This window comes from Harpia harpyja, chromosome 16 (assembly GCF_026419915.1).
Source record: "Harpia harpyja isolate bHarHar1 chromosome 16, bHarHar1 primary haplotype, whole genome shotgun sequence".
Taxonomy (NCBI): domain Eukaryota; kingdom Metazoa; phylum Chordata; class Aves; order Accipitriformes; family Accipitridae; genus Harpia; species Harpia harpyja.
The window spans coordinates 14,748,468-14,765,213 of NC_068955.1; the positions used below are offsets into that span (position 1 = coordinate 14,748,468).

Here is a 16,746-nt window from a genome sequence, read left to right on the forward strand (position 1 = left end):
AATAAATTTCTCAAGCTCATTTTCAGAAGTATTTTTTTTTCCCCCTAATTCCTGCCACAATCTCAGCCTTTCTTTTAATACTCTGGAAGTACAGCTGCATTAGTGGAGTATAATTCAGAAGGGGAAAAAATAGTGTGTGTTTGGGACTTAAAATAATATACACGCTAAACTATATTTAATTGTGCCTTATCAATAGACTGATAAACTTAGGTGTTTGCTGTTACCATTGATCATGATGCTCTGTAGCAGGCAGAGGCAGTAACTGCTGCTGATGGAGAAGAAAAGGTAGTGGAAGGAGGAGGGGAGAAGGAGATGGGAGACGCGGGGATTGGCTGCTTTTAATGTCAATCTCAGCTGCGGGCCCCAGCTCTTCCGCTGCTCTAGCTCTGGCTCTCCCTTGAACAGCTCCTAGAGAGAACAAGGCGTGCGGAGCTCGGATCACCAGCATCATGCTCCTTGGGCTTGGATCGTAGATCCCCCTCTTTGAACACTAAAATAACTCATTCGTCCATCAGCGTCCCAGGCAGACCCAGCGAGAAAACGCACACGTGAGAGAGAGAGGAAAGAAAGAGGAAGAAGAGAAAAATCCGCAACCAAGTGGACTAAAGCAAAGAAAAAGAGTGCTTTGCTTGCACAGCTGCAAAGTGGGAATTTAAAGAACTGCAGAGGGAGAAATTCCAGCTCATCAGCACATACACATTGCAGAATTACAGATCCAGGTAGAAATGACATCAACAGGGAAAGAAGGCAGCGGAGCTCAACATGCACAATATGTTGGACCCTATCGTTTGGAGAAAACCCTAGGAAAAGGACAGACAGGTTGGTTCTTTTACAGCAGCATAGGCGCTAGGGGGAAGGTGCTGTAGCAGCCAGTGAGGTGTTGGGGATGGGATATTTGAGGGTTCAGGTTTCCCATTTGCTGTTTTAGTGGAGGTAATATTCATAGGGGATTTTTGCCTTTATTTATTTAGTTTTCATTTTAAATCTTTCTATTCTTTTTTCCTTTATATAAAAAAAAAAAAAGCCCAGGATGCTTTATGTTCATTACTCCTGCTAATGGGTGTTGTTCTGATGACAGCCAGAGTGCATGCAGAGGAAGAAATAGGTGATCTGCTGGTGGTGAATTTTCACATCAATTTCTTTACTGCCCTACTTAGGAGCATTTTCTTTTTAATGAAATTATATTGAAATGAAAGGTTCACAGCCTGTAGTACCGAGGAGGAGGTGGTGGTGGTAGTGGGGGAGTCACCAGCAGTATTTCATGACATCATGATTGAAAAGGGTGTAGTCCTTAAGGTGCAGTTGGGGGGGTGGAAATATGTACAGTATGTCTGTGGCACTGACTGCTGTGGGTATTTAGCAAATATGGATGGATGGGCTGGTGTTTTTTGTGGGTAGGGTCTGAAATAAAAGAAAAATAGAGGATTGGTAGCAGAATTAATTCTGGTTATGCTGTGTTTTTGTAGGAGGGATTTTGGGGGGAGGGGAGGTTATTTAATTATTTTTCTTAAAGCTTGTTTATGAAACTCGCCCCCAGCAGATTTTCCTGAATGGAACAATGGTAAGAAATATTAAAAAGAGGAAACCGAGTGGAGGGAATTAGCAGAGAGCAGGTGCTTCTGCCCTACGTGACATAATTAGATCCCCTAAATGCATTCAAGATCTGGACTTACTGTTGCTTGCTTGGATAGCATATTCACTTCAAGGGCAGGGGAGCATTAATTGGAAGAAAAACCCTTAAAAAGAAGCCCAAATGTTCTCCTTATTTAATTTTTTTATTTTTTTTTTTTAGTAACAGGTGCAATAAGCCATGGCATGTGGCAAATTCATTGGGTTGGGAGCCCCCCAAAAGTGGATTGAGACTATAATTTAGGGAAAGGGGAAGATCAGCCATAGGGGGGCTTCTTTGGGCATGTGGGTGTTAAGTGTTGTTCATTATGGTGGGACAATAAAACATGATGCATTGTGGTGTGTTTTTTTTTTTTTTTTTTTTTTATAACCCAGCCGAGCTTTGCCCATCTGTTGTCTAAAGGATTTAATAGGCGTTTCCATCCCCAGCTGCTGCCTCTGCTCTGCCTGCTTCCTCACTGCCCTGCGTGGCAGCAGCTCTGCAGTCCGCAATTTTCTTGGGGACACAGTCAAAATCCAGATCTTTCTCTGTAAGAAGCAATGCTCTTCTGAGATGATTGATTATAACACCCCCCCTCCCCCCCATCTTTCCCCTCCTCTTCACAACCCCATAGCAACCGTTCAGAGACATGGATGAAGATGACATTGTCTTCTAGTGAAAGTGACTTTTATTTATATTTCAGTTTTTTTCAAATCTCTTCAGTGTATCAGCTGCTAAAGGTAGCTCTCTGTCACTGTTTTGGTTACCACCTTTATTCTTTGCATAGCTCAATAAGCCCTTACTTCTGCAGCTGTATTCTTACTAAAATCTGTTCTGATGATGATAATGAAAATACTCTACCAAAAAATTGCAGCGTATTGGTAATGAAACTGCCCTATTTCTGCTGGTAATCCTTTCCTGGATACTTCAGGTGATCAAAGAGCCAGCTGTAGATGACATTCATTTTTGTCTTCATCACAATTTCCTTTTTTCTCTGTCTCTCACCTTTTCAGCACCCCTCCCTCCCCTTTAAATAAAATTGTGTCTGAGATTCCTGAAAATACAGCTGCATTAACCTTTTGCTCCATGTCTCATAGCCTGACGTTGTGGTCCTAAAGGGTTATCTGCAGCTTTGGTTATTTTTTTCCTCTCTGCTAATCTTCCTATCTTCCTCCTAAGTGATTAGAGATGTGGGGGTGGAGGGAGAAGAGGAGGATGTATTTAGAGTCTTGCTGCTGTTGGCCTCTGCAGTTATTCAACCAGCTGGACAAGGGTGAAAGTTTCCTTTTGCAGCTTTACCATATAACTGATCTTTATAGATAAGTCTCTGCTGTTTGCACACATGAATGCACGTAAAATGCACAATGCATGGTGTCATAGAAGCTGGGGGTGGGGGGAAGAGGAAGAGAAATCTTAAAAGTAGCTGATGTCAGTCTATGTCTTCCTTGCTATACCCACCCTTGATTAATGGAATAATGCACTGAGGTGAAATCTAACTCGGTATTAAACATACACAGCTAAATATGGAAAGATGCCTTCTGGTCTTCTCGCATTTTCTGTGCTAATCGCATTTGGGAGCATGCAGAATGGCATGAACAGTGTGTGGTACGTAGCTAGTCCTCATCCTGCTTGTTTTGGAGGGTAAGCAGGCAACCTGCAGCATTTTAGGGAAAGGACAACAAGCGCAGTATGAGGGCCTGATTGACCATAGTGTGTTGTCATGGTGTGTAACTTTGAATTTGGGTTGCAGTGGCATACGGCTGAAGAAAATAGAGGTTGTAATCATTCCTTTAGAGCTTCACTTTTAAAGCTTGGAAGATTAGGAGGTAATGGCTTGGAATATTTTTTGTTTTTTCCAAGGGGATGGGGAAGAGTGAGAAATAAAATCTGGCAAAATGTAATAATGCATAGAAAGAAAGTGTAAGTTGTGTTGCAAAGTCCTGTCTATTTTGCATTGATCTTCATATCCATCATTTTTTATTTTGAATAAAAAATTCTTGACTCTATAAAGTTATTTCAGATAGGCAGGTCTAGCTTTGCTCCCAGATACATTAATATTATACAAATGTATTAATCGCTCTTACCTGCTTTTACTGAGCTCAAAAGAAAGGAGTTTTGGGAAAGAGCATGGGTTCATAGTTCAGGGCAGACTTAGAAAGGCTGCCATGGAGGGAGAGCTTAATGGTAAGTAGAACTCTCACTGACTTTTCCTCTGTGAAGTTCTCACTGACTGCCACCTTAATAGCTGAAAAAAAGTGTTTACCAACAGCAGCCTGCTGGTCCCTGCAAAGAGGTCCAGTTGCTGTATGTGGGACATTAGTGGAACCTGGTGACATCTGGCTGTGGGTGGGCAAAACTGACATGGAAAAGCCTTCGGTTCAAATTGGTGGGTAACAACTGTTGTTGAAAGTGTTGACTAGAATTCAAAATCAGGTACGCAAAATTTGTCCTGAGTGGCCTTCTGTGCTGGTGCGTCAAGCTTGCTGAGGGTGACTGATGCCACAAAGAGAGGATTAGGGCCTCTTAGTCAGAGAAGCTGGAAGAGGGCTACATGGGGCAGTGCTGAAAAATGTCTGTGCTTAGCTCTTTGCTGCTAATGGGAATGGTAGAGGAATGAAGGAAAATTATTTTTAATAATTTAGCATACAAATTTAATGTATAATTTGAGTACTGTAGTAAGATGGTTTGCTTCTGTAATAGGTTTAATTCAGAGCACCTCTTACTGCAGCTGGAGGAATAGCTCATGGAGTCTGTTGGAATGATTTTGCAAGAATACAAGCAGCAGCATAATGTTAATTGTTGTACTCAAAAAAAATTATTTTACAGAACTGTCAGTGTAAAAAAGCATTACTATATATATATATATATGGGTATGTGGGGAAAGGTTGGTTTATCCAAGATTCATTGATACATTCTTCTACAGTTAATTATAGGAGGTTTTCCTTGTAATTAACAGTAATGAATAAAGGATGTGTGTCATGTTACAGTAACACACGTGGAAACAGTGTGCCTTGAGAAACCCCAGTCACACCTGATCATGAAGCACTGTTTTAGTTTTAGATCAAACCGAGGCTTTCCTCCGTTTGCCACTAATTCTGTGTGAAATCAGCTTGTTGCATATTCTTTGCTTTATTTTTTTTTTCTTTTTAATTCCACAAATATCTTTGTTCATGTGTTTCTTTTGGCCTCATTAACCCTTATTTCACCCTTGAAATTCTTAAGAGTAATTTAGATTGACTGTAGTGAATATTTATTAATGAGTACAGATGAGGAGCTGAAGTATTTCTTGTGGAGGGCTTCAGTGTTTTGGAGGGTTTTCTTGTGTTTTCATTTGACAGTCACTGTATAGGCTTCAGCATCATTGTTTGCTATGGCACCAATTCAATGTCTAGTTGAAATTTCCAAAATGCTGCTTTGTCTACAAGCAATAAGATATCGTCTCTAAGTGGGAGTTACCCTATTTACTTTGAGATAAATTTGATGAAAAATTTAATGTTGCTGATCCATTTTGTCTTGTTCCTTTCATTCTGTTTTAAGCCCAGTTCTGCAGACATTCAATACAAAGAATCCTGCTTGAAACTCACTTCAACCTTTGCAAAAAGTGTAGGGGGTCCCTTTTCTGCGTTGTATACCATACAACTTACAGCTATTTTGATGTACAACGTGTTAGTTACATATGAGCCATCAGTGAGGTGTTCAGCAGTATGATGTTGGGTTATGTAAGAACAGAAATCATTAAATTTGGGTCTTGGTGTATTTAATAGCCTTTTATCCAGTGAGAGCTTAAACAGGATGTTTCTTTACAGCCTTAACCACCTGTTTCCATGACATCAGCAGAAATTGAAATTTGTTAATTTTTTTATTTGCCTCTGTCAAATTTGGTTGAAATTGAAAGCTTCAGATCTATTCGAGGAGTGTTTGGTAGACAATGTGATCTCAGAAGCCTGGTTTCCTTAGGTAAGGAGGCTAAACAAAATATATCCTTTTTCATTCATACTGCTATTTTTTCTAAATATCTAAAGAATCTGAAGAGTACAGCTTTATTCCGTTTAGCTGTTTAGATGAGTATATCACTATAGAGGTGGAAATCATTGTAGTTCCCCCCATGGCCTTTTTAAACAAACAAACAACAAACCAGTATATATTCTGTTAATGTTTTCATATATATATTTTACTTTCCTCAAAAAAGTTTCTTTCAAAACAGTGAATCCATACCCTTTGTCATGATAGTCTGTAAAGACTTAAATGGTTAATTAGTAATCATAGAAATAAACTACTGCAAGCAATACTGTGGGCAATAGAGGTCTTAAGAATGAAATTTTACCAAGAAGGGTTAGTCATAGGGACTTAGACTTAATGGATTTTTAAGTACTGGGTATGAGTTTTGAGAGATTTGGGCTTTCTTAAATTTACATACCTTTGATCCAATTGTTCAGAAGTACTGTTTGCCTGCATTACTGACTGAAGTAAACTAGTATTACCATGCTGCATGTCTGAACTGCAAAGTTCAGATATCCGTTTTATGACTTTCACTTTTTTCTTTTTTTTTTTTTTAAAGCAAATTCCTGTTTCCTAACTACAGTGAAAATGATTTTTAGCTTCCATCCTTCTGCAAACTTTGTAAAGGCACGCCTTTAGTCTTCTACCCCAATATCAGTAGCAAAATTATTATGAACTTGTTGAAACAGGAGCAGGCTCTGAATGATTGTTTTTCTTTGTAAAGCACAGTAAGCTTTCTCACCCAAGATTTGTTAAAATTCAGGTACTGTCAAATGAGTAGGACTATATGACTATTTATACACCTACGTTTCAGACATCAGCAGGAGCTACGGAAGCAGTGATTTCACAAATAGAGTTCTTGCACTGCTCAAGCACTCTTATACTTTCCATCACTGCTTTAATGTCATTTTGTGCTGCTACAGTGGGAAGGACTGCATTAGAATGATGAGAGAGGTTGGAGAAATTTAAAAAGCTTCTCAATAGAATTTACCTCTTGAGGGGAATTCTTTCTGATCTCTGGAATACCTGTGATTCCATGAAAAGAGCAAATGTAGCATTTTAAGTGGGTTCTTACAATTCCTTTTGTAAATTGAGTGGAACAGCCAGTGTATGTTTTGGATTCTCCAACATACAATATTTTTCAGTATACCATAAATTTACTCCATACATTATATTTTGGGAAGTCTTTAATATTGTATACTTTAGAGAGTTAAACAGTAATTGCAATGGTGATAATAAATGTTGATGTCCACCTCAAAATTAGTAGGTAGGTAATATAGAACAAATGTAGGTGGTCAAAGAATTCCAGCTTTCAGAAGAAATTTGAAAGGAAATGAGAAATTTGGAAGTAATGCCCTCTGAAGTAAGAGACATTGCATGAGGAATGTATTATGCACATAGGAGAACAGTCAAAATAAGAAGAGGTGGAAGCCTGGATATAGATTTCCATGAAGGTAGAGTAAAGGCAGAGACATAAATGAATGCTCAAGGAGTGTTCCTCTTCAAATGCCGAGATACTGTAAATTGCCCTGTGAAGTCAGCCAGTGTTTTAAGTTGAGCTGACTTCAGTAGAAAGATCATCAAGCCCATGATAAATAGGTAAGGGTGGAATTTTTTTGTTTGTCATGGATTGTTCTATTAAGAAATATCCCAAAGATATCTTCTGGTTTTGTTTTAAACAAACCCAAGATGTTTAGCAATCCTAGTCAATAATGCTGTTCGTTCTGCTTATGGAATATGAGGAGATTGTTCCATTTTCAGTTCATGCATAAACAGTACTGTTTTACTACAAAACATCCATGCTGATCTGTAGAGTAACATGGATAATTTGTTGTAAATAGTGTTCTAATGAACTTGAACTGTCTTCATCTGCAGTGCCTGTAAGTGCAGAGTGATTTTCTTTAAGTCCTTATTTGTTTCAGATTTTCTGGCAAACAACTATTTTTATCTCCTTTCCCCACTGTTTTTACCTCACTTATGAATTGGTTGCACTTAAACAATATTCAAAGATTTGAACTGTACTCTTGAATGTAGTCTGTTGGATGTGTTGCATAAGAGTATTACGTTCTACTTGTATAGTTGTGCGAGCACTTCCGACATAAATGTTTGCAAGTGCAAACTGAAAATTTAGTTTTCCTGGACGGTTTGGGTATGATTCGCATAAGCACCCTTGCCTGGAAGATAAGAGGTTTTCCAGAAGGGTTTTTTTTAAAAGGCACACAAACGTGACCAAACTAAACTTACTTAATTTCAAATGCCTACTTTTAGAGCATATTAACAGTGTTCGTCCAGTTCCATTTGACTTATTCTACATTTACTTTTGAATAGGGGTATAGGGGTATAACATTTTTATTAATTCCTTTAAATCTGTTTACAGACTAGAAACATTACTGATAAAATTGTGGTTAAAACCATGGAAAAAAATCTACCCAGAAGATTTTTTTCATTGCTTCATAGCTTTTGAAAATCGGGAATTTAGGTGGAACAGAGGAAATTGTATTGGTTCCTTTCATAAAAGTGTATTACTTGCTATTGATGTAGCTGCAAGCATTTTTTTCTTGAATGCGTTGTTTGTGGCAGAGATGCTTATGAGATCGCCGTTGTCCTGTGGACTGTATAAACAGGAATATACTGTTTCTTTTGCAATAACCTTGGGATACAGTTTTTAAAGGGTAATAAATTAAGTGTGTCATGAGACTGAGGATAAAGAGCAATATGAACAAAGAAGGTAAATGATGGTGCTCATATTTAAACAAATCCAGGTATGTTTTCTTGCAAATGGTACTGTTGCCTTCATAGTAGTGCAGGGTAACCTTCAGGCTGGTGCAGATAGCTGATGGGTAGTTACTCAGTGCTGGAATGGGTAGAATAGAATACTTATCTTGAGTTGTCAGCTCGCTCATTTTTATTTTGAGGAAATTATTTTATTATTTCCTGAAGGCTACAGAGATCATTGTCAACTGACATAAATTAAAGTAGCCCTAAAGCTGCCCTAAATAACTCTTTCAGAAAGTTCTAATGGCTGAGCTTACTGTTTTGCACCCCATGACTGTGCCAGGCAGTTTCTGCCTTTCAGACTTCTGTTGTTCCTACTCTGGCTTTCTTGTATAAAGATTATTGCATACTTAAGAGGAAAAGAAATATTTTTTTTAATTTCTTGTTCAAATAAACTTTTTTAATTTGGGGTGGTGGAAGGGCTGAGGTTAGACTGGAAGGGACCATTCCTTGTGTAGCTTACCATTGATAACAGGCTGTTCTTCAGTTTCTTATCTAGCATCCATCCATTGATAATCAGTGATTTGATAATTAAGGAGTTTGGAAAAAAGTAGATAACTTGCCAGTTACTGGCAAAAGGAAATTAAGGTTGGTAAAAGCTTTGCACCAAGATTTGCAACATCAACTGACAGTAAATGGGTTAATGCAGGGTGCAGGGGGGAATTGAGGAGAGAAATCAGCATCAAGTGGCTTAAGGTGTGCCAGTACTATCTCTTTTTTGTTTTAGCATTCCAGCACTATGTGGGAATTATAGGCATGATAATATTTCCAGTGAAGTGCTTAACTTTAACAAAACTTAAAAAAAATTAAAATGATGGAAAACTGTTTTCAGACATCCATTTAGTAAGTGCTTTTCTGACTGCCTGCTTCTACTTACAAAACAACATACTCTTTTTATATCCTGAGGCTCTTGCAATTTTGGTTTGTTATCTGTTGCAGTGTATGCTTAATGGGGGGGGGGGGAATCAGTGTGATAATGTATATATTTTTAATAATGTCTACATTACAAGCTCTGCTTTTGCAGTGTCATTCCTCTGTGTGTTCAGCCTTAACGTGCCATAAGCACACTGCCCCTTGTCATTGAGCTATTAAAAGCACTATTGACTGGAACAAAAATAATGGAGGAGCTGGTTTCTGGGAGAAGCAAACTGGTCTGGACCAAAAATGTGTTAATTTTCTACTGTCTGTCTAAAGCCTACTCTTAGAATGATTAAGTTTCAGTCTGCCAAAGGTTGAACAGCAGTCCTTCAGCTGCAGATGAGAATGTACCAGGTCTTCATAGTGACCCACCAGGGAATGTTGATGGAATTGCTTGGCTCTTTATCTTCTTTCACTCTTTTTCTCAATTACTTTATGTGTGGTTGCAGTGTACACACTAGATTTCTACACAGATGCTTTTCTTGGAAAAGTGATTGTTCTGTTGCTTTGGTCCAGGGGGAGGTACACTGTAGCCCAGGTTCATAATGTTGGCTCATCCACCCTATGGTAATATAATTTATGAGGAAGAGGGACCAGCAATAACATATTTGCAGCTAAACATGAGCTGCTGGTGTATGATTTCCTTTATTTAAATTTTATTTTTAAAAAAAGCAATGTCCTGCTCTGATAAAGTCTGAGCTAAGCTAGCACAAGACTTTGCTAAGACTACTGTTTTATTGCATTTGAATTAAAACATAAGTTTAAGTAGGAAAAGAAGACTTAACATTGCAAATCCTTGTGGTATGAAATGCACTGTGTGGGATGTTTAAAAATTTCTCATGTCTTTTGCTGACTGTTTGCCAGCTGAGGGTTGGGTTACTCATCATGCTAGCCATTTGCCCTGGGTAAGTTTCATTCAGTGACTGTGTGAATTCCTTTTAATAACTGTGACCTATCCCTAAGATTAAGTAATGGATTTGACTCCTAGTTTTTTACCTTATTGGAATCTCTTCATCTCTCCCAGTATTCTAGACCAAAGCTCTCATATTTTCAGGTTGTAAATGATGGGTGGCTTGGCTGTCACATTGAGATGACCTGCTGTCAGCAGGTATGGGATTGGTCTATGGTTTTCCTTTTGAAGTTCTGGTCATCTGTTTTTTGGTTTGGTGGGGTCTTTTTTTGTTGTTTTTTTAGTTCATTTTTGGGGTTTTTAGTTCTTTTTTGTTTTGGTTTGGGGTTTTTTGGGGTGTGTGTGTTTTGTTCGTTCTTTTGGGGGTTTTTTGTTCGTTCTTTTGGGGGTTTTTTGTTCGTTCTTTTGGGGGTTTTTTGTTCGTTCTTTTGGGGGTTTTTTGTTCGTTCTTTTGGGGGTTTTTTGTTCTTTTGGGTTTTGGGTTTTTTTGTTCTTTTGCATTTTGGGCTTTTTTTTGTGGTTTTTGTGGTTTTGTTTTTTGGTTTTGGGGTTTTTTTGGGTTTTGGGGGTTGTTTTTTGTTTTTTTGGTTTTTGGGGGGTGTTTTTTTGTTTTTTTTGTTTTTTTTGTTTTTTGGGTTTTTTTGTTTTTGGTTTTTGTTTTTTGCAGTTTTGGGGGTTTTTTTTGTTTTGGGTTTTTGGAGTTTTGGGGGTTTTTTTTGGCTTTGGGGGGGTTTGGCTTGGTTTTGGGGTTTTTTTTTGGTTTTGGGGGGTTTTTTGTTTTTTGGTTTTTTTTGTTTTGGGGGTTTTTTTGTTTTTTGGGTTTTTTTTTTGTTTTGTTTTTTGGGGGGGTTGGGTTTGGTTTTTTTTGTTTTGGGGGTTGGTTTTTTTTTGTTTTGGGTTTTTTTTTGTTTTTGGGTTTTTTTTGTTTTTGGGGGTTTTTTTGTTTTTGGTTTTTTTTGTTTTTGGTTTTTTTTTGTTTTTGGGGTTTTTTTTGTTTTGGGGGGTTTTTTTGTTTTTGGGGGTTTTGTTTGTTTGTTTGTTTGTTTTAAACTTCAAAGTTACCTTGCCTCTTCAAACTGGAAACTGGTTCAAGGATTGGCATCCTAATCTAGAGTATGCTAGACAGGTATTTGGTTCTTTCTACAGCTGCAATCTCCTATAGCAAATTAATGAAGACTTTAGGATGGTATTCTGAGAAAACTTTTGGGGATGTTACAGTTCCAAGACTGAGCCCCTTTATCATTCCAGCCCTGTTTAAATAAGTTAATGGTTACTGCTAGAAGAGCTGGTAGAAATACTCTAAGCAAGAAAATAGCCTATCTCTAAATAAGCATTTGTTATTGTTAAAGATTTATTTTTTTTTAAACTGTATGGTCATGGTAGACTGAAAAATAAGGTACTTCTATGGTTTACTCCCACTTCTTATACAGATGCATTGTCTTTGGGCAATTAACCCTGATGCACTGTGTGTCCTTGGAGAATTATTTTCTGTTACATATGTTTTTTTCTTCCACATTTCATGTGTCTTGCCTAGGTTGTGAACTGAGAAGAAAGATAATTTGTTGTACATTATCTGCATATAATCCCTTTCATGCTAAGGCACTAATCTTACTTGGGCCTTTGTGTGTGTATAGTATGTTCCATTTAAATATTAAGAGGAAGCTTAATAACCCCACTGTGAGGGTGGGTTGAACCTGACACAGGTTGCCTAGAGATGTTGGGAAGTCTCCATCCTTGCATATATTCAAAACCAGACTAGACACAGCCTTGAGCAGCCTGCTCTAGTTGACTCTGCTTTGACCAAGGGTGTTGGACTAGGTGATCTCCAGAGATCACTTCCAACCTCAGCTCTTCTGCTATTTTGTGTTATCCTGTGCAACCAAACCATAACTTTTTCAGTTAACTGTGAAACTAAGGAACTCTGTTTCCTCCAGTTTTGTACCCCGTATTTTCCTCCTCCTCTTCCTTTCTCTCTCTGTCCCTTGTCTCTTGGGCTAGGTGAAGACTGTTTGTGGCTCATTTGGAGCTGTCTCTGCTGTCTGTCCATCTTTTTTTCTTTCTTTTGGAATACATTAAGGATTAAATCACAATTACTCTTTCCATTGTGGGAGCAATTGTTTGAGTCTTTTTTTTTTTGCCCCAGACATTCAGCACTTTCCATGAAATTTGTCGAATCTTAGAGACTTCCCTTGCTCTTTCAAACTTGGTTGAAACTTGCTAATTTACTCTCGTGTTATGGGGGAATTGCAGGCAGGCAGCCTGAACATTTAAATTTTGTTTCCTTAAGAAATCAGGCTAAAGCAAAGCTGTCCTAAACAGCACAGCTTCTCTAATCTGCATTTGGTTTTGAAGGCCATGAGATGTTGCTATGGCAGATTGGGATTGCTGGAATACAGCTACTCTTCAGATATTGCCCTCAACTTAGTTAAGACTCTTGCACCAAAGTTAAGAGGAAAAAGTGGTGGTAAACCACATTGTGATTCCTTAATGCTGGGGGAATCCCCAGTCAGCTTGGTAGGCTGGATTCCTGCCTACTTTCTGCTGCTGGAGCAGTGCAAAGCAGGGAGGATGGAGGCTAGAACTTGGTCCTTTCTGTTTGCAAGCTGAACTCAGTGATTGGGGACTGTGGGAAGAAGGGAGCCCTCTCTGTATTTCCTCTATGTATCCATTTCAGTACAGTCGCAGTATTTGAAGTAGTCCTTTCCTGCAGAAAGCTGAGAGGAAGACTGAGAGCTGTTTGTGTGTTTGCAATGCCTGTCTGTACAAAAATCGTCACCAAAGACAAAGCCAAGTATTATATTAGAACTTGGCAATGACACAAGCGCTATAGCCCTATTAAATGAGGGCATTTGTTTTATTGAAAAGACATGGCTATGAGTGGCACAGCTTTTAAGATTCCTTATACTTTGCGAGCACCAGCCTTAAACAGTTTTTCATTAGCTGTTGAAACTAGCTAAATCTACACTTTTTTCCAAACCTCTCACTCCTATAAACCAGTAAAGCTTGATTAAAATCAGTAGTCATTGACAACAAAGAAAGATCTGTCCTAGTGTTTCTGGGTTTTGTCCCGTGCTGCTTTTCTTCTGGGTCTGTGGTTTATTTCATTGGTCATATTTGTGAAATCACATCTCTTTTGCTTCTGGTTGTTTCCTGATTGCGCTGAAGACATTACTTTGTCAAATTCCCCACTCAGTTACATCTATGCAGTCCTAGTGACTTCAAGGCCTTGCTCAAGTTTATCTGAGAGGGGAGTTTGACCCATGAGCAAGCTCCTCGTTGATGGCAGCAGAGGCAGACCTCTGGCAGTGTTCTAGTTAAGAGCAGCCTAGGAGTACATCTCCTCTGCGGTGAATATTCAAGCAAATTAGAGCACAAAGTGGAATAATACTGCAAGCAGATTAAATTCAAACTGAAAATACAGGCCCAGTGTTTTACAAATTACTCTTTCATCCTTAAAGCAGAAGTCTGCTCAGCTAACAGACAAATTAAGGCACACAAACACTTTAATACCTTAGTAGTAATTCTTCTTTAGTATTCCACACATATATATACTGAAATCACCCCACCAGTTTGCATTAAGCTTCAGGATGTAGAAAATGTCCTTACCTTTATCATTACTGCATTTTTGCTAGGGAAAGCAACAGCCAGACTACTAGCATGGTTGCGACAGTTGCCACCTTGTTACCAGGTGGCTCCTCCTGCTCAGAGGGAATGTTGCAAAAATAGGCACGGTTTCTAGATCTGCATCGTAATGCTGTCATCACCATTACTCTTATCATCATTGAATCAGATGAGTTACGTCCGAGAGCCTCTTTAGCTCCACCAATGCTTATTTTTTCTCAGTGGCTCTGCAGAACCAGGTGGTCTGAATTCTCAAGAATTCATAAAAAAGATTGATTAGAATAGTAAACTTAACATCGTATTTACTGTTCAAGTGTCGACTTCTCTACTGCAGATTTCTGAAGAGTCTACCAGAGGGGAGAAACCCATGTGTCGTAGGCCTTTTTCCCCCTCATTGAAATGGTGGGAATTGAAAACATAGCAAGGCAAGGGATCCTGATCAAAGGGTATGTCTACCTTGCAATCAGGGGAACTCTAGCACTGATGGGTAACACTATTATCTCCTGGCACAAGCAGCAGTGAAAATAGGGCAGTGCAGGCTATGTGAGGGCTGGAGAATTGTACCAGAGCACCTAAGAACCTTGCCCTGTGTAGAAGTCCAGTCTTCCACATCTTTACCCGATTATTTACTTGTACCAGCTGTGCCTTTGTTGCGCTCTCTTGATAAATCCTGCATCAGCTACAATTCAATATGGTATGTCAGATGTGGATAAGCTGAGCATTTATATACATAATACACTGTACACTTTGTGTATGTATGACTTCATTTCAGGGATGGGTTTTTTTGTGTATGCAAAACCCCAACCTTGTGCTTGATCCTGTAGAGTTCTAATTCTGGTGTGAAAGATTATTCTGTACTCTCAAGGCCTGTTGGATTAAAGGTACTCAACTTCTCAAAGGATTGGGTCCGTGTTTGTACTCTTGTGGTGTCTAAAACGCTACAGGGTCCTGGTCAGGTCATTTCTTGAGGGAGGAGTAGTAGAGACATCTATAAAACAGGCGCTGTTTATGTCATTGTGCAGTTATAAGGCAGATTATTCAAAAACAGTAACTATGTAGTCTTCACTGGCCCTAACAGGCTCAGCCATTGACTTGGGGTGGAGCCTTTGGCAAGTTAATTTATCTTTGTGGTTTTTTTTCCGTAAAACTGAATGACTGATGCTCTTCTGTAAAACTAAAATAATGGTTGACTTCCCCTTTGGAACTGACAGGATTAGCCAGCTAGTGTTGATAACTTTTTTGTAAATAAAAAGCAGCATGGAAAGGCCTGGGATAACCCTACTATTTAGGTTTAGTGATTTATTTATGTAGTTAGTTAGTTAGCTAGTGTTCATTTTTGCTAGCTTCATTTTATTTAATATACATCCGTGGATTTTCATCTCCTGAGGATAGACCGGACCATACAGCCTGGTCTGTGCACGTGATGATAACTTTTCATACTGTATTTGTCTTCCATAGCTGCTTCTTTTGATTATTGTAACATTGATACATAAATGCTGAAATCTCTGTGGCTGCAATTTAAAACTAAAGTTATTTTAACTATCTAATAAAATAGAAAAATTGCTTTGATGTTCCCATTTTGACAATTTGTGGCTGTGCTGACTTTTGTTGCTTCTTTCCTTAGGGACATTTGTCCCTTATCTCTCAAACAAAATGTCACTGAGTAAAACTATGTTTGTATGATGCTGTGTGTTCTACTTACAAAAGATTTATAACTTGGTCACTTTTATTTATGATTCTGTGGAGCTGGTAGAATTATACTGCAGTGTTAAAATGCAGCAGTTTCATTTTTCTGCAGGCAGCAGCCCTCTGGTGGTATGGGGTTTTTTTCCTTCTTTTTTGGTTTTTTTTTTTTTTTAAGTCATCTTTGGAAATTCTGACAGACTGATAGAGAAGCCTTTAAAAATGCCTCCAATTAAGCTGCCACATAGTCCTATATAGCCTCTCTTTTCCTTTTCAATCCTCACCTCATCACCACCCCCACCTAAGTTTGGAAGTGGAATGTGAAAGGCAAAGCAAGGTTAATAAATGTACCCAGTTGATAATACTGATGGTCTTATTTGGCAAAATGATATTTATCAAACATTATTTCAGTAAGTTTCAGCTTCTGGAAAGGGTATAGGTCGGTGTGAAGTGGGTGGTAAGGCTAATGGGTTATTCTGAAGACTGGCTGAATTGTTAGGAATGCAGGCATTTCTGAGGAGGCTGCTGATGAACTTGAAAATTGAAATATCAAAGAATTTTTTAAAGGGATGACCTTACTACTCTGGTATATGGGCATTAATGATGGTTATATTGCAAGCTACTGCCTGGGAAAAATATTTTGGCTAATGGGGAAGGAGAATCTTCTCAAGAGCGCCCTAGGAGTGAAAATTACCCTTTTGCTAGTATGAGATTTAGCTATCACTTGAGTCCCACTTAAGACCTATTTTGAAGTATTAAGTTATGTACTGGGAGGTAAAAATGGGAGTTCAGAAAGTAGGTAAAATAAAATATTACTCCATACTATTTTTGAGATGGTAAGCCAGAGTTATGTGCAGATGTGTTTTTGAAATTATTAAAGCTGTGCCAGGGATGCATTTGACTAGTTCCCTTTCCAGGACTACAGTAAATGTCAAAATCATGCTGTATCTGCAACTATGTTACTACATAAATACTCTGTCTTTGCAAGAAGGCATACAGTTTTGTTATCATTGAAGCCTGAAGTTGTATTTTTTTTAAAAAAGCAAGCTTTTAAGTAACTGAAGCTGCACAGACATAATTTCTGCAATTTCAGGTTTTAGGGCAAATAATTCCAGTTAAAATTAGTTGTTTTAAAATGCACTGATTTTTGGCTGTGATATTTGAAACATACTGTGTGTCTGTAAAGTCAAATAGAAGTTACTGACTAGGTTTTTGTGTGTGGTTTTTATTG

The 16,746-nt window shown here is 38.4% G+C and overlaps 1 protein-coding gene across 14 annotated transcripts in view; it reads left to right on the forward strand.

Moving 5' to 3' along the window:
* The first annotated feature begins 343 nt into the window (after window positions 1-343).
* The window catches only part of BRSK2 (BR serine/threonine kinase 2), a 324,688-nt gene continuing 308,285 nt past the window's right edge, over window positions 344-16,746 (forward strand). For 8 of the 14 annotated variants that reach the window (XM_052811059.1, XM_052811064.1, XM_052811060.1 and 5 more), the window contains exon 1: window positions 345-819. In XM_052811059.1, the coding sequence (XP_052667019.1) occupies window positions 726-819 (94 nt within the window). In that variant the 5' untranslated portion in view covers window positions 345-725. Of the gene's footprint in view, window positions 820-16,746 lie in introns of all 14 variants that reach the window. The other 6 variants (XM_052811057.1, XM_052811058.1, XM_052811061.1 and 3 more) reach the window with 3 other exon arrangements.